Consider the following 17,442-nt stretch of genomic DNA (forward strand, 5'->3'; position numbering starts at 1 on the left):
GTGCAGGTGTTGAGGGGGATGCCAAATGGAGAGGGACCAAAGCTGGTTGAGCATGAGGATGGAATTGATGCCATGGAGAGATTTCAATTTCATGAAAACGAAGACCTTAGAAACATGGCAAATGGTCTAGTTGACAAGTACTTCGGTGAAGAGTATGGTCTTGATGAATAGGCCAATCGGCTTTTTGCGTCTCCTTTGTGAGGAATGTAATTATTTTTATGTGACACGCAGTTTCTACTTGGAAACAAGACAGAAAACTGAATACAATTCTCTATTTCCGATTGGTGTCAATCTCTATGATTTGTCCTGTAGGCAATGTTAACATATTCATGGGGGCCGCGAGGCGGAGGGGATGCTGCACTTGGGGTGTAAAACCAGTTTGTTGTAATGATTAGACAGAAGGATATAATTTATGTCAAAAATTTGACTTCGAAGTATCGCAATGATATTTTACTGCGCTTTCAATAGGCGAAATATTTCGAATCAACCTTTATGAGAAAAGTATACACTGTATTTAGGGCATCTGACTTAAGATGTCAAAAAACAATAACAATGATTTACTTATTAATACAAAAGTATGTATAAACAAAATAAAAATCCAAGAAAAGAATGCTGTACAATCCAAATCTAAATACTGAGGTTGTTGGGTGATAGGGGTCAGGGGGTGCACCAGAGAATCCCAACTAAGTTGGCACCCCCGTAGCACCCTCATCATCTACCCACTCCCAACATATTATTAATAAGAGAATGGAAAATATCAAAGCAAATCCAACATCATGCGTTCTAATTACATATCAAGAACGATCTTAGAAACAAAACTAAACTTGTATATATGTTAAGCGGGAAACGATGCAAAGCAGAAACTGACGCCATAAAACAAAGCCTAAACCACGCCTTTGATAGTTAGAATCTTTTCCTCGATCTACAATTATATATGTTTCTTTTTTTATTGTTTAGCGTACTTAGTAACTCATCATATATTACTTATCGTACTTAGTGACTTATCATATATTATTTATCTGTAATCGGAGTGGGCAAATCCTAATTATATACACTCATCGAAAGCTAACTCAACAATGAACAAGAAGATTGAAAATGGCGTCATATAAACAATGACAAAATACCAGTGAAACGAAAAAATAAAAAATAAAAAAGAGAATGGAAAATATCAAAGCAAATCCAACATCATGCGTTCTAATTACATATCAAGAACGATCTTAGAAACAAAACTAAACTTGTATATATGTTAAGCGGGAAACGATGCAAAGCAGAAACTGACGCCATAAAACAAAGCCTAAACCACGCATTTGATAGTCAGAATCTATGATAGACCTCATTAAAAACCTTGCTAGTAAACCCTATGGGAAAAACCTAGCAAGGGAAAAAGAGTGCCTATGCTTGCAAAGTAACAACCCCTGCAAATCAACAAAATTCAAAAGTAAGCCTCGTACAATCATCTTCGTGCGTTGACCGTCTTCACTCCGGGGTACTTTTTTGGTCCGAGTTGATCTTGATCTGCAAACAAAATAGATCAATAAATACGTGAAACAAAACAAGCATACTTGAGTTTTCCATATTAAATATCATATCTGCGATTTAAACACATGAACAAAAAATAAAAAAGTTAAACAGAATAATTACGTGGAGATCATAGTTTTGGATAATCCTCCCAACCACAACAGTTATATCATCCACCTTTCCTCCTTTGTGATGCTTCCCCTCCAATAAACTAGCTCTCACGAAAGGACAATCGCCATACTTGTCCAACGACTTGTAATACGCGGCTTCTGCTATCTCCCTCGCCAACTTCTCCTCCACCGTCTTTCCTTCTCTCTCTGCCTTCGCTACCATCGTCATCGCAATGATTTTCTCAATCTCCTCGACGTGCATGTTGTCCAGCAATCCATCGGTCCCGAGCACTACAAGGTCGTCCACCATAACCGTGACTTCCATTTGAATGGCAGAATCAGGACGGTCGCATGAGCTGTGGTTCCCTAACTGGTAGGGACAGTTGAAGCGGCGCTGCTGAGTCTGCGATTTGTACATCATTTTCCCGTCCCTGAACACCATGAACCCGCTGTCCCCGACATTCGCGGCGCGTAAAACCCCGTCGTTGTGGCTGACTATGCAAGCCGTGGACGCCCCTTGGACGCCAGTTGTGTTGGAGAAAGCCTCCTGGAGAATCCTCTCAGGATCACCTATCGGATTTCCGTCAGTTCCTTTTAGAGCTACCACTGCATCAGCCGAGTTCTTCATGAGTTTGCGGGCGTAGTGGCCGGAGTCGATGCCTTGTTTTGCCCAGCCACTGACGCCGTCTGCCACACCCAACGTCTGGGAAGTAAGCGTCCTCACCTAACGGCTTCACCTCCTCGTTTTTCGGTATGTAGAAGGGTGACGAAACCATTTTCAAACCCTTTTTCTTCATAATTATCCTCATACTATGCTTTTTGGTCATGCTTTCATGATCATCTGCACAAGTATCTGGTTTCTTGAAAACAATCTTTAATCGCTTGCAAGAGTTTCTAGTACGACTTTCATCGTGATTTGTGTTCATGTTTTCGTGAATACTTGTCGGCTGATCAGTTAACGTCGTTTTCTTAAATACGATCTTCAAACGCCTACAAGTAGTAGCTGCTTGATGATCGGTAATGATATCCCCGGCACACATCTTCTTCTTCGTGTTGATCAGTTCTTGTTGAAACTGGTTATATGTACTGTTCAATGTTTATATATTAATATAACGATTTAAAATAGACAAATTAATTTCTATTTAAAAAAAAGCAAAAGTGCATGCACAGGACTTGTACGTAATAGATAATGAATATGAATGTGACTATTATATTTATCATGATCTATTAATGAAATCATTTAAATAAGAATTGTAATTATAATCTAACTGCCATAATATAAACATTTAATTTGACCATTTTTTATGCTCTAAATAAAAAAAAAAAAACATTCGATAATAAGTAAGTAAAAGTATAAAAGATAAAAGTTATAAATAGAATAAAAATAAAACCACTCCAACCAACGCAAACAAAGATAATTGAAGTCTTAATTAGTAGTTCAAAAAGAAAAACAAACCTTTTATTTCTTCTTCAAGTCCTCAGCTCTCTCAGTTCTTGTTGAGTGGTACGTATTTGTGGAATGCAAAAAGAGTACTAACAAATTGATATATATATATATATATATATATTAATGTGATATGTAACTTGTTCGAATATGAATCTAAGTTGAATTTACGAAACACCAACTAGAATTAGGAGATAAAGCGATTTGGAAAAACAAACGTGAATCCCTATAGAAGTGGGTTTCATAAGAAACTAAGTATAACGTGATTAGGATTTGCAAACAAAAAGAAGTTTAATAAAAATTTAATGATCCGTAATACGGTATTTCATCCTTACAACTATACAAAATGATTAACATACAAAGAACTTTACAAAATGGGAAAATATCATAACTTTTTTCACATTAAAAAATAATAATAAACATGTATTGGAAATTAAACTATTTGATTGGCTGAATCTATCAACTTAATTTGTTGAGGTAATAAACTAATTATTCAAGCTATTATGGAATCTTGTACTGAGTTGATCCTACAATCGGGACTAAATTCTTAGAATCTAACATTTATCGAACACCCTAACTTATTATAGATTGATTAAGAATCTAAACGCAAGTCTTCAAAATTAAAAGCAAAGCTATGTGAAACGGGTTCAAACTTCATCAATCTCTAATATAAGAAAATGCTAATATTAATCTTAGATTATTAACAATCATGTATTTGTACCAACAATGTCGAACTGCAAATTTTTAATTGAAAAAAAAAATATGACTGATCTACTCATAAATTCTCCAATTTACCGTAAAAGAATATCATGTACGTATTATTAAGATTAACTTCTTTTTTTTTTTTCTAATAGAACTTTTATACATGTTTTGTACTCATTTGATTTAATTACGAGAGTCCTAGCCGTAGACCTTTTAGTTTTCTTTCTTCCTTTCTATATTTTATTTTTATTTTTATTTTACTCTTTGTTTTTTTTTTCTTTTTTTTTTTTTTTGCGTAAATTGATCTCGGGTAGTATTTGTCCTTCTCTTCTTCTTTTTGTTAATTTTTAAGTTTTCTCATAGATATCTACCCAGATTTAGATGTCTGGGTTGTTTTCCTCAATCGGATCTACAATTATATATGTTCTTTTTTTTTTATTGTTTAGCGTACTTAGTGACTTATGATATATTACTTATCCGTAATTGGAGTGGGCAAATCCTAATTATATACACTCATCGAAAGCTAACTCAACAATGAACAAGAAGATTGAAAATGGCGTCATATAAACATTGAAAAAATCCCGGTGAAAAAAAAAAAAAAAAAAAAAAAAAAAAACCTTTCTTTTTTTTCAATTTTGTACGCGTGTTATTTTAGAGTGAACCTGAAAGTGTTCTTACTTCTTCGTTAAAATACGTAATTTAATGAATATGAATTTAGATTAAAAAGAAATTTAAGTTATATGGTAACAGAGTTTTTGTGTATAAATTAATGACAACATGACGTTTAGAATGTAAGTTGAGTTTACGTAAGACGATTTTTTTTTAAGGAACGTATGACATTTTTAGAATATTAGAAAACAAGAAATGCTAGCGTTTTTTGTGTAATTTTTTTTTATTATTTTCTGCATTTACTATTTAACACATGGTATGTCTTTTTTAACTTCCATGTTTTTTACTATACCACTTCAATGGTATGTCTTCCTTCTCTCTCTCCGATTCTTATTTAGGCAGCTTTCGGGCCATGCTCCTTTTTGGCTTTGTTGAGCTCTCCGTACGTAATTAATTCATGATTCCAAGCTTCTATTAATGATCCTAGCTTACTAATTAATCCCAACATATATATATATATATATAAATGATATGATTAATATGTAATAATACGGTTTGGTGCAGGGTTTCATATTACTGGCGGTCCAAGCTCACGTGGATGAACTAAGACCAGCGCCTTGCAAGATGTTGATCATGAAATTAGCTGCAGAGATGATATTGATCAGCAGGAGTGTGAGGAAGCAAGAGGGTTCAAGGCGGCGATATTGTTCACAGCCCTTTACTTGGTGGCCTTGGGAAGTGGCTGCCTTAAGCCCAACATCATCTCTCACGGAGCTGATCAATTCAGAATTTAACATTACCAATAAGCGCCGCAAGCATCATGATCAACATCTGCTTTCGTCTTACTTCAACGCCGCCTACTTCGCATTCTGCACCGGAGAGCTCTTGGCCTCGTTTGGCTCCAAACTCACTCCGGCATGGATGTCGGCTTTGGCGTCTCCGCTGCCGCCATGGCCGTTGGATTGCTCTGCTTGATTTCTGGCTCTTCTCCCTACATCACGAGGCCACCTCCCACTCGCCGAAGTATTTTCACTCCTATTGCTCGAGTACGTAATTAGCCAATTCTTCATTTTACTAATATAATATTGTTGCCTTTCTTAATTAATTTGCCTGGTGTAGCTGATCTTTTTTTTTTCCCTCCCCTTTCTTAATTAATTAAGCTGATCTTAATTAATATTGGTGTCAATCTTCATTTAAGGATCATTTAACAAATTCACGGGGGCCGCAAGGCGTTCGTGCGGGGATGGGCCCGACGGGCTGGATGCCGGAGGGAGGGGGCGTTTGGCTTGGGGGCACGGGGGCTCATCGAAGGGAGGCAGTTGCTAGGCTGGGGGGGAGGGGATGCTGCACTTGGGGTGTAAAACCAGTTTGTTGTAATGACTAGATAGAAGGATTATGTCAAAAATTTGACCTCGGAGTATCGCATTGATATTTTATTGCGCTTTCAATAGGCGAAATATTTCGAATCAACCTTTGTGAGAAATGTATACATATTTAGGACTTAAGATGCGAAAAAACAACAGCAATGATTTAAGTATTAATACAAAAGTATGTATAAACAAAATAAAAATCCAAGAAAAGAATGCTGTACAATCCAAATCTAAAAACTGAGGTTGTTGGGTGATAGGGATCAGGAGGTGCACCAGAGAATCCCAACTAAGTTGGCACCCCCGTAGCACCCTCATCATCTACCCATCCCCAACATATTATTAATAAGAGAATGGAAAATATCAAAGCAAATCCAACGTCATGCGTTCTAATTACATATCAAGAACGATCTTAGAAACAAAACTAAACTTGTATATATGTTAAGCGGGAAACGATGCAAAGCAGAAACTGACGCCATAAAACAAAGCCTAAACCACGCCTTTGATAGTTAGAATCTATGATAGGCCTCATTAAAAACCTTGCTAGTAAACCCTATGGGAAAAACCTAGCAAGGGAAAAAGAGTGCCTACGCTTGCAAAGTAAAAACCCCCGCAAATCAACAAAATTCAAAAGTAAGCCTCGTACAATCATCTTCGTGCGTTGACCGTCTTCACTCCGGGGTACTTTTTTGGTCTGAGTTGATCTTGATCTGCAAACAAAATAGATCAATAAATACGTGAAACAAAACAAGCATACTTGAGTTTTTCATATTAAATATCATATCTGTGACTTCAACACATGAACAAAAAATAAAAAAGTTAAACAGAGTAATTACCTGGAGATCGTAGTTTTGGATAATCCTCCCAACCACAACAGTTATATCATCCACCTTTCCTCCTTTGTGATGCTTCCCCTCCAATAAACTAGCTCTCACAAAAGGACAATCGCCATACTTGTCCAACGACTTGTAATACGCGGCTTCTGCTATCTCCCTCGCCAACTTCTCCTCCACCGTCTTTCCTTCTCTCTCTGCCTTCGCTACCATCGTCATCGCAATGATTTTCTCGATCTCCTCGACGTGCATGTTGTCCAGCAATCCATCGGTCCCGAGCACTACAAGGTCGTCCACCATAACCGTGACTTCCATTTGAATGGCAGAATCGGGACGGTCGCATGAGCTGTGATTCCCTAACTGGTAGGGACAGTTGAAGCGGCGCTGCTGAGTCTGCGATTTGTACATCATTTTCCCGTCCCTGAACACCATGAACCCGCTGTCCCCGACATTCGCGGCGCGTAAAACCCCGTCGTTGTGGCTGACTATGCAAGCCGTGGACGCCCCTTGGACGCCAGTTGTGTTGGAGAAAGCCTCCTGGAGAATCCTCTCAGGATCACCTATCGGATTTCCGTCAGTTCCTTTTAGAGCTACCACTGCATCAGCCGAGTTCTTCATGAGTTTGCGGGCGTAGTGGCCGGAGTCGATGCCTTGTTTTGCCCAGCCACTGACGCCGTCTGCCACACCCAACGTCTGGTTAAATACGATCTTCAAACGCCTACAAGTAGTAGCTGCTTGATGATCGGTAATGATATCCCCGGCACACATCTTCTTCTTCGTGTTGATCAGTTCTTGTTGAAACTGGTTATATGTACTGTTCAATGTTTATATATTAATATAACGATTTAAAATAGACAAATTAATTTCTATTTAAAAAAAAAAAAAGCAAAAGTGCATGCACAGGACTTGTACGTAATAGATAATGAATATGAATGTGACTATTATATTTATCATGATCTATTAAAGAAATCATTTAAATAAGAATTGTAATTATAATCTAACTGCCATAATATAAACATTTAATTTGACCATTTTTTTATGCTCTAACTAAAAAAAAAACATTCGATAATAAGTAAGTAAAAGTATAAAAGATAAAAGTTATAAATAGAATAAAAATAAAACCACTCCAACCAACGCAAACAAAGATAATTGAAGTCTTAATTAGTAGTTCAAAAAGAAAAACAAACCTTTTATTTCTTCTTCAAGTCCTCAGCTCTCTCAGTTCTTGTTGAGTGGTACGTATTTGTGGAATGCAAAAAGAGTACTAACAAATTGATATATATATATATATATATATATTAATGTGATATGTAACTTGTTCGAATATGAATCTAAGTTGAATTTACGAAACACCAACTAGAATTAGGAGATAAAGCGATTTGGAAAAACAAACGTGAATCCCTATAGAAGTGGGTTTCATAAGAAACTAAGTATAACGTGATTAGGATTTGCAAACAAAAAGAAGTTTAATAAAAATTTAATGATCCGTAATACGGTATTTCATCCTTACAACTATACAAAATGATTAACATACAAAGAACTATACAAAATGGGAAAATATCATAACTTTTTCACATTAAAAAAAATAATAAACATGTATTGGATATATATATATATATATATATATATTAATGTGATATGTAACTTGTTCGAATATGAATCTAAGTTGAATTTACGACGATTAGGAAAAACAAACGTGAATCCCTATAGAAGTGGGTTTCATAAGAAACTAAGTATAACGTGATTAGGATTTGCAAACAAAAAGAAGTTTAATAAAAATTTAATGATCCGTAATACCGTATTTCATCCTTACAACTATACAAAATGATTAACATACAAAGAACTATACAAAATGGGAAAATATCATAATTTTTTCACAATAAAAAAATAATAAACATGTATTGGAAATTAAATTATTTGATTGGCTGAATCTATCAACTTAATTTGTTGAGGTAATAAATTAATTATTCATTCTATTGTGGAATCTTGTACCGAGTTGAAACGGGTTCAAACTTCATCACTCTCTAATATTAGAAAATGCTAATATTAATCTTAGATTATTAACAATCATGTATTTGTACCAACAATGTCGAACTGTACATTTTTAATTGAAAAAAAATATGACTATGATCTACTCATAAATTCTCCAATTTACCGTAAAAGAATATCATGTACGTATTATTAACATTAACTTCTTTTTTTTTCTAATATAACTTTTATACATGTTTTGTACTCATTGGATTTATTTACGAGAGACCTAGCCGTAGACCTTTAGTTTTCTTTCTTCCTTTTTTACGAGAGACCTAGACTGATCGAAAGCTAACTCAACAATGAACAAGAATATTGAAAACAACGTCATATAAACAATGACAAAATCCCGGTGAAATGAAAAAAATAATTTTTTTCTTTTTTCCAATTTTGACTTGTGTTATTTTGGAGTGAACCTGAAAGGGTTTTTACTTATTCGTTAAAATACGTAGTTTAATGAATTATGTTTTTACTTATTTGTTAAAATACTTAGGTATCGTTCATTTTGCAGATTCAAATTTTCAGTTATAAGTTTTTATAGTTAAAAGCTCTCAGAAAATGTCGAATCTAATTTTTTCTGCTACAGTTAAAAGCTCTTAGAAAATATCACATCTCAACTCGAATTGAAAACTTGAATCCGCGAAGCGAATGAAGCTTTAGTTTTTTTATGGAACATTTGTTGAATTAGATTTTTTATTCTTTTTTTTTAACTTAATGTTGAATTAGTTATTATCATTTCTCAGGACAATGTTGCTCTCAGTGATGTTGTCGTTTCCCGAGTTCGTCGTTTTCTAAGCCATGTTGTTCTTGAGTTCTTGTCGTTTTATGGCGAGACGGAGCTCTGTGTCGTTGACAAAATTCTCTCCTTCCCCATTCTTGTCGTTTACTAGAGACACTTATGCAACATTGTCGTTTTTCAATACTTGGTTATTATCAGACTTGCAAATAAATGTCGTTCCAGCAATAGCAGGGTTTAGTGTAGGGTCTAAGATAGAAGGAAGGAACCCATTTTCATTATCATCGCCGATAAAACCAATTCTCCGGCAATTTAATTTGCAGAGTTTAGGGTTTTCTTTTTTGTTTTGGCTTTCCATAATAATAAATTCAATTTTTATCGCCTTCTAAAATGGAAAAAGATTCGTCTTTTCTCTTCGCCGGAACCCACTTCGACAGGAAGAAGTTCGCCGCCGACATCGCCATGTTCAAGGTACGATTAGCATTATCAGTTTTCTATTTTCTGTTTTGGCTCTCGAGAAAGTCAATTTGTTTTCTCTCTTTTTTTAAATATGTATCGTATTAGTATTGTATTCGGAGTTCGGACATTGTTTAGGAGAAGAAGGAAACTGATGAATTGATTGATAATTTTCTTCCGCTTTTGCTATGACCTGATCGGTTTCTAGTTTCTGTTTGGTTCTCGGGAAAGTTAAGGTTTTTTTATGTAGTGGATTCTGTTCAGCACTAATCTTTTTAGTATTGGACCTGGATATTGTTCAGGAGAAGAAGGAAAGCGATAAAGCAATTGACGATTCGAGCTTGTTCGAAGATAGAGAACCAGAATTAGAGGAAGAGGAAAAGAAAGTGAAAGAGAAAGAGAAAGAGAAAGAGAAAGTACGTGTGAAGAAGAGAAAGAGGAAGACAATACGTTCTGGTAATTATAATTGGTTTCACCATTTCTGTTCAAAAGGAATTAAAGGTTTAAGCCTTATTTAATGATTTATTTATTGAAAATTTTTTATCTGTGTCAAAAAAAAAAAAAAAAGAAACCGTGGAGGGATTTAGCGTTTTCAAGAGTTCAAAATCAGAAGAACCAGTGGTGAAAGAAGAAAATGAGCAGCCTGAGAATGATCTCTCTCTGGAGAAAAAGAAATTTTATCAGCAATTAGAGGTTCTTCTACCTTTTTTGTTTTTAGAAGAGTGATTTTTCTATTTTGTTTTTGATTTCCGCGTAACATCATCTGTGTTTTCCTTTGTTCATGAGGCTAGAGGGATGCCCTTTTCAGGAAGAAGCACAACATTCATGTTTCTGGGAACAATATCCCCTCCCCACTAGGAGATTTTGCGGAGTTAAGCTCAAGGTATGCCTTTTGTTCCTTTTGAAGAAAAGTTACCAAAGATTTATTTTTTCCTTTTGGAATGTATAAAATACAATAATATGTTGAAATTCTATATGAGTTTTCGGCATGTTTAGAACTCTTTTTGCAGTGCACAAGTCCCCTCTGGTAATTCATTAGTATCTCTTTCATGGTGTAGCCATTGTTGATTTAAAGTGGGTTGCTATTGTTGTTATTGGCTTATTATTCTTATCCTAGATTTTCCGTTAAGTGCAAGTGCATAGAATTAGAGAATGTGCGGCTCTTTTATGATTTTATTTGGTTTCTTTGACTTCCTCCTCTTTTCTACCATGCCGTGTTCTTTGTTTGGGTTTTGGCTTAATTTTGTTTCTCCCTTAGAGCATCTCCAATGCAATGCTATAATTGAGGTGCCAATTGCAAATTTAACATTTGAGTGCAAAAAATATTTTTCAATACAATACTGTTTGTTGTGCCAAATTTTCCATATGCTATACTTGGTGGCAAATTTCCCACTAAGTATAGCATATGAGAAATTTGATATTCGATTGCTATTGGTTGAGATGTTTACTTTTTTATGTAATCATTGCAACTTTTGCATTTTCTAATTATTTTTAAAATAAAAGTTTACTTTTACAACTTTCAAAACTTAATGATTATAGAAAAAGGTAGATTTATCATTTTAAATAGCATTATGCATTGGAGCAAAAATGAAAGTAACATACCATATCATATTTTTTGATGTTAAATATACAATTAGCATTAGCATTTACATTGGAAATGGTCTTAAAGCTTAAGCTTTTTTTCATCCATACTTTTCCTATAAGCTTCTACACTGCTATTTTTCAGTTATAATATTATCATTGTCCTAACTCCTAATTACATTTTTTTCTTTTTTTCTTCTGCTCTTTGGTATCTTGAAATGTTAATCTTCTGTATTTATGACTGAAAATAAGAACTTATCTTTACAGATTCGGATGCAAGGCAAAATTATTTCGCAATTTGGCAAACCTTGGGTTTAAGGAGCCAACGCCAATCCAAAGGCAGGCTATACCAGTCCTTTTATCTGTATGTTCTTCCTTCTATGCTATCCTATGCTCATGTTTTCCATTTCCTTCCCTTGGTTTCATATATTCACTCATAGAAGGTCAAAATTGACCATCCATGGTTTGGTTGCAGGAGCATTATTAACTTTTCTATGAAGTTAAAATCACTTTGTTATCATTATTTCAATCCCTTTTAATAGCTCGATCATTTTTTCCTCTTAGGGACGGGAGTGCTTTTCTTGTGCTCCAACTGGCTCTGGCAAGACCTTGGCTTTTGTTTGCCCCATCCTAATGAAACTTAAGGTACTTTTTGCATGCTTTTTTCTATATTTTTAGATGTTGATTCTTGAATTATGCTGATGTGCTTTTTTAATGTGATCAGCGTGCATCTAAAGACGGCATCAGAGCTGTTATCCTTTGCCCTACTCGTGAATTGGCTACTCAGACAACCAGAGAATGCAAAAGATTTGCTGAGGGATGTAAATTTTGTATTAAATTAATGTCTAAACAGCGTGTAAAAAGAGCTGACTTATCAAAGTTCTCTTGTGACATACTTATATCTACTCCACTTCGGTTAAAGTTGGCTATCCGGAAGAAGCATATTGATTTAAGCAAGTAAGTGGTGCTAAATTTATTGGTCTTTTGGACTTACTGATGATGATAATAACATAAAAATAAAACTTTATCTTGGTTTTCTGCAATTTATTTACGTTCTGTATTCAAATAACAGAAAAAGGCATAATATATGTCTGCATCAAGACTACCCAAATCTCACTTATATTCATAATAGGCATTAGGCATATTACCCCTTCATAACTGGAATTCGTAGTATTTAGAGTCTCATTTCTTGTTGACCAAAGAGGGAATAGACAGCGTTTAAAGGAATTGGTTTGAATTTCTTTCTCACAAGTTTCTGGTGTTACGCAGGGTTGAGTACCTTGTCTTGGATGAATCTGATAAGCTTTTTGAGCTTGGGTTGTTAAAACAGATTGATTCAGTGGTCAAAGCATGCTCAAATCCTTCAATAGTACGCTCATTATTTAGTGCTACCTTGCCTGATTTTGTCGAAGAGCTTGCGCGTACAATAATGCATGACGCTGTTCGGGTTATTATTGGCAGGAAGTAAGTTAATGTTACTTTATTGCAAAACCAGTGTACAGTATGCATTACATATTCTGAATTTATCATTTTGGTTTCAAATAGGAATACAGCTTCTGAAAATGTCAAGCAGAAGTTGGTTTTTGCGGGAAGTGAAGAAGGCAAACTTTTAGCACTTCGTCAAAGCTTTGCAGAGGTATGATGCTAGTTTGCATCTGACAGAACGATTCTTTCACTTAGACTTCCTCTGCTCGTCTAAAAGGAAAAACTTTTTTTAGTAAAACTGAAAAGATGGTTTTGATTTTCATATCATTGTGAAATGAATTCTTTAAAGAACCTGAAGGTTGACGGTAAGCACCTTATATGGTTTGTGCTCCATATAAATGCCCATTGGAAAAAAAGAATAAACATGTCTGTTTCTCATGCAATAGCATTTGCGTACCTGTTATTTTGTCACTATTAGTAGTATTTCCAATTGAATCATCTTAAATCTCCTTGACCAACTTATCCTTTTTGTTTTACCTTGTACTTGTTGGTAGAGTCTGAATCCGCCGGTGCTAATCTTCGTTCAAAGCAAGGAGCGAGCTAAGGAACTCCATGCAGAACTGGTAGTTGACAACATTAGGGTTGACGTCATCCATTCTGATTTATCTCAGGCACAAGTAAGTTTGTTCTTCTCGTTTCTATGTATTAACTTCATTCCTTATGGTTCAGTTAAAATAGGCCCCTATAATTTATTAAGAGAAAATGCTCTTTTCTAGCTTGCATAATTGCACATCATCTGATTTAAGAACGGTTCAATTAAACAGAAACTAGAACAAAATTCTTAATTTGGTCATTTGGATGTATTTTGCCTTGCTGCACAAGTAATTGTATTTACAAACCCTATCTACTCTGGACAACATAAACCTACTCGGTTTGCTAATTTATCAAATGGAATACAGCGAAACAACGCTGTTGATAACTTCAGAGCTGGCAAAACATGGGTGTTGATCGCGACTGATGTTATTGCCCGGGGTATGGATTTCAAAGGTGTCAACTGTGTGATTAATTATGATTTTCCTGATTCTACGTCAGCATACATTCACAGGATTGGTACGTACCCAATATCCAAGTCTACTATACTCATACTAATATGTGTAACCTATCCATGTGGCCATTCCGCCATTGGAACTAATTCAGCAGAAAGGTTTGTCTGAGACATAAAAAAAAGAAAGAAAAAAAAAACATAGTTAATACCATGGTACATTGATATGATTGTAAAACTTCTTGCGTTGGTTTTGATCTTGTATGAAGGTCGGTGTGGTAGAGCGGGGAGAAGTGGAGAAGCTATTACTTTGTACACAGAGGAAGATGTTCCATTTTTGCGGAACATAGCGAATGAAATGAAAAGCTCAGGCTCTGAGTTTCCATCTTGGGCTTTGGGGTTGCACAAAAAGAAATGGAAGAAGCACCGGCCACGAAGAGAATCAATATCAACCACCCCAAAAGAAAAGGAAGAACCACCCCGAAAGAAAAGGAAGAAAAAGGCTGTCGTCGGAAATAATCAATCTTCCATGGAGTCCTCTTAATTATTATTTCCTGATGACATTGTATTCATTTTTTTTTTTTTCCGGTCTGGCCATAGGCTACAAGTTTTGCATACCTCAAATGCCACCTTTAGTTACTGATGAGCATGGTTAGAGTGGAGATATTGAGAATAACATTATTATATATTGTTCATCATTTACTTATCCAATAGACATTAGTCAATGGCAAATTGGTCTTTTCCCATTTCACTCTTGGGCAGGGTGGTTGTAAACCCGTTACTAAAAGTCCAGCATATACAGGTTTGGAAATGAAAGAATGAAAGAACATCTGCTTTACGTTTGAAAATATTGATAAAAATGCAGAAAAGTTGTAACTAAAAATTTGACTATAAATGTGTGATTTGTATGTACACAAAATACAACATGTGGAGCACACAAGTAGAACAAATATGCTATTCATCTACACTAATGAATGAATCTCACATTAAGGTCCAATTTTGGATTGCTTTCGAACCTTTAAAAAGTATTCCCCACAAAAATGATGAAACCATAGTGTTCGGTAAAATGAACAAAAGCATTTTGCCCTTTTAACTTGTTTCTCTTTCTAGAGCTTTTAAAAACCACAATAACCTCAAACTGAAGAAGCAAACCCAAGTGGTTATGGTATTGGTAGCCAATATGCAGTCCTGAACTGCAAAGGGAGTCAGCTAGTTAGAAAAACTTCATTTGTTTTTCAAAAGCCTATCTCGAGTAGATCACAATCTTCATCCAACATCTGCAACCATAATTCATTAAGCACTTCGTATACTCTTTCCCGCTCGGGATGCAAAGTATCTTCAGCGAAAAATATATGGGCCCTACCCTTAGTTTCAATCCAGCTCTGACCCGGAACCTTCCTAACCCCCCTTTCTTTCATCAAGCTCCTCAATCTAGCAACATCTTCCCAATTTCCAGAAGAAGCATGTATGCTACAAAGCAAAACATGAGCAGCAGAATTGGAGGGATCGATTTTTACAAGATTCTCTGCTGCCCGTTTTCCTATGTCGACATTCCTGTGGGTTTTACAGGCTGCTAAGAGAGTCTTCCATACCACAATGTCAGGCTCAAACGGCATTTGCTTGATGAAATCCTCCGCTTCGTATAAGAGTCCAGCACGAGCGAGCAAGTCCACCATACAAGCGCAGTGTTCTCTGGTCGGTGAAATTCCATGTTCCATTTGCATTGTTCTATAGATTTTCCATCCTTCTTGTACTAATCCAACATGACCGCAAGCAGTAAGGACTCCAACAAATGTAATTTCATTTGGCCTTGTACCGAAATCTTTCATTATTCTAAAGAGTTCAAGAGCTTCCTTTCCATATCCTGACTGAGCATAACCTACTATTAAACTACTCCACGAGACAATATCGGGATTTTCCATTAAATTAAAGAGCTTTCTAGCAGTTTCAAGTGATCCACACTTTGTGTACATGTCAATCAGTCCATTAGTGACTGAAACATTCAGCACAAGCCCACTTTTCATTGAAAAGCAATGAACTTGATTTCCTACCTCCAGAGATGCTATAATGGCACAGGCTGCAATTAAATTACTCAAAGTGATATGATCAGGCCTAATGTGAGAAAAAAGCATTGTCCTAAATAATCTGAAAACATCTTCAGCCTGGTTGTGCTGCACACTTGCGGTTAGAATGGCATTCCAAGACACTGGATCAGCGCGGCTCTTCACATCCTCAAACACTTTAAAAGCGTCACTTAAAGCTGAACCCTTTGCATATGTGGTAAGTAATGTGTTGCACACGGGAACATAAGAATTGAAGCCATGCTTCACAACGTAGGAGTGGATCTGTATTCCCTGAAAGATCGTCGATGGGATTCTGCAAGCAGAAAGTAAGGATATAACAGTTACATCATTAGGAATAAACCCCATATATCTCATCTCATTAAAGAATGAAATGGCTTCATTGGCATCTCCAATACTAGCGAAACCTGAAATAATGACATTCCAAGACACCAAATCCGGACTTTCTATATGATTAAAAACTGTTTTTGCACACTCCAAGAACCCACATTTCGCGTACATGTCACAGAGAGAGCAACCAGCAAAAATATCTCTCCCTAAACTGAATTTTAAACACATCCCATGTATCTGCCTTCCGTATTCTGGCTGCAGAAGGCTGCTACAAGTGCTGAAAGCGCTCGCAAACACAAACTCATTAGGCTTGTAAGCACCCTGGCGTAACATTTCCTTAAAGTGATGCAAAGCTTCTAACTCATAACCAAGTTGGGATGACCCCGCTATCATCGAACCCCAAGATATTAAATCCCTCGTCGCAATACGCGAAAATACGTTGGAGGCATCATCTATTCGACCGAATCTCGTGTACATTGCAATAAGAGCATTTTGTGCAATAAGGTGATCCCCACATTTTGACTTAACGACATGGGCATGAAGCTGCCTCCCCAGCCATGGATCACCAACACCAGAGCACGCTTTTATAACGCTTCCGAACGTGAACTGATCCGGGACGTACCCCGCTCGCCTCATCCGAAAATACAACTCCACAGCATCCTTATCCTGCCCATTTTGCGAGCACCCAGATATCACCGAAGTCCAAGAAACAATATTTCGTTGCGGCATTTCGTCGAACACCTTCAAGGCATCCTTCACGGACCCACATTTCCCATACATATTCAGTACATGATTGCGAAGAACAATGTCCGGATCACATTTCGACGTCAAGATATGGTTGTGGAGTTTCTTGCCATGTTCGAGAGACCTCAATGACGAGCAAGCGGAAATCAAATGGGCGTAAGTGCTGGGGCTTATTCGAAAATCTGTGGTCTTTTCGATGAACCCAAATGCTTCAAGAGCTTCTTTGTGTCGTTTTTGCACGGACAACGACTTTATATACTCGTTGCTGGATTGTTCGGTCGTTAAGTTTGGAAAGTTTCGCTGTTGAAAACTTGGTTTAGTGCAATAATCAAAGCTCAGTCGAACTTGGGGTTTGAGTTTCTTTATCATGGCTGTAATAGTGCTTCTGTGATATGAAAGTGGAAAAGAGGAGTTTAGTTTTGTTCATGAATGAAAA

The 17,442-nt window shown here is 36.2% G+C and overlaps 4 protein-coding genes across 4 annotated transcripts; 1 reads left to right on the top strand and 3 right to left on the bottom strand.

Annotated features, from left to right (window-relative positions):
* Window positions 1-1,476: 1,476 nt before the first annotated feature.
* LOC21407175 (probable protein phosphatase 2C 55) lies at window positions 1,477-2,668 on the bottom strand. Its single transcript, XM_024172996.1, has 3 exons — window positions 2,440-2,668; window positions 1,642-2,315; window positions 1,477-1,515 (listed from the first exon to the last, which is right to left on the bottom strand). The coding sequence occupies exons 1-3, from the start codon at window positions 2,666-2,668 to the stop codon at window positions 1,477-1,479; spliced, it is 942 nt and encodes a 313-aa protein (XP_024028764.1).
* Window positions 2,669-6,421: 3,753 nt separating this feature from the next.
* On the bottom strand, window positions 6,422-7,351 carry LOC21407177 (probable protein phosphatase 2C 55). Its single transcript, XM_010109280.1, has 2 exons — window positions 6,587-7,351; window positions 6,422-6,460 (listed from the first exon to the last, which is right to left on the bottom strand). The coding sequence occupies exons 1-2, from the start codon at window positions 7,349-7,351 to the stop codon at window positions 6,422-6,424; spliced, it is 804 nt and encodes a 267-aa protein (XP_010107582.1).
* Window positions 7,352-9,595: 2,244 nt separating this feature from the next.
* Window positions 9,596-14,638, top strand: LOC21407178 (DEAD-box ATP-dependent RNA helicase 57). The gene is made up of 12 exons (XM_010109281.2): window positions 9,596-9,818; window positions 10,106-10,259; window positions 10,372-10,496; window positions 10,595-10,686; window positions 11,652-11,748; window positions 11,949-12,029; window positions 12,109-12,341; window positions 12,654-12,848; window positions 12,930-13,020; window positions 13,364-13,486; window positions 13,769-13,919; window positions 14,121-14,638. Exons 1-12 carry the CDS (start codon window positions 9,738-9,740, stop codon window positions 14,393-14,395), a joined length of 1,698 nt encoding a protein of 565 aa, XP_010107583.1. The 5' UTR covers window positions 9,596-9,737; the 3' UTR covers window positions 14,396-14,638.
* Window positions 14,639-14,918: 280 nt separating this feature from the next.
* On the bottom strand, window positions 14,919-17,442 carry LOC21407179 (pentatricopeptide repeat-containing protein At3g53360, mitochondrial). The gene has a single exon (XM_010109282.2). The coding sequence runs from the start codon at window positions 17,373-17,375 to the stop codon at window positions 15,087-15,089; it is 2,289 nt and encodes a 762-aa protein (XP_010107584.1). The 5' UTR covers window positions 17,376-17,442; the 3' UTR covers window positions 14,919-15,086.

Source organism: Morus notabilis, unplaced genomic scaffold (assembly GCF_000414095.1).
Source record: "Morus notabilis unplaced genomic scaffold, ASM41409v2 Scaffold342, whole genome shotgun sequence".
Taxonomy (NCBI): Eukaryota; Viridiplantae; Streptophyta; class Magnoliopsida; order Rosales; family Moraceae; genus Morus; species Morus notabilis.

Excerpts from the sequence above, each read along its gene's own strand:
- LOC21407175 (XM_024172996.1), bottom strand. The coding sequence starts at position 2,668 with ATGTGTGCCGGGGATATCATTACCGATCATCAAGCAGCTACTACTTGT. Across the intron at positions 2,316-2,439 it reads AAGCATGACCAAAAAGCATA|ACGGCGTCAGTGGCTGGGCA; the intron begins GTATGAGGATAA and ends TGGGTGTGGCAG. Across the intron at positions 1,516-1,641 it reads TCCAAAACTATGATCTCCAC|ATCAAGATCAACTCGGACCA; the intron begins GTAATTATTCTG and ends TTTTGTTTGCAG.
- LOC21407177 (XM_010109280.1), bottom strand. The coding sequence starts at position 7,351 with ATGTGTGCCGGGGATATCATTACCGATCATCAAGCAGCTACTACTTGT. Across the intron at positions 6,461-6,586 it reads TCCAAAACTACGATCTCCAG|ATCAAGATCAACTCAGACCA; the intron begins GTAATTACTCTG and ends TTTTGTTTGCAG.
- LOC21407178 (XM_010109281.2), top strand. The coding sequence starts at position 9,738 with ATGGAAAAAGATTCGTCTTTTCTCTTCGCCGGAACCCACTTCGACAGG. Across the intron at positions 9,819-10,105 it reads CCGACATCGCCATGTTCAAG|GAGAAGAAGGAAAGCGATAA; the intron begins GTACGATTAGCA and ends GATATTGTTCAG. Across the intron at positions 13,487-13,768 it reads CTGATTTATCTCAGGCACAA|CGAAACAACGCTGTTGATAA; the intron begins GTAAGTTTGTTC and ends AATGGAATACAG.
- LOC21407179 (XM_010109282.2), bottom strand. The coding sequence starts at position 17,375 with ATGATAAAGAAACTCAAACCCCAAGTTCGACTGAGCTTTGATTATTGC.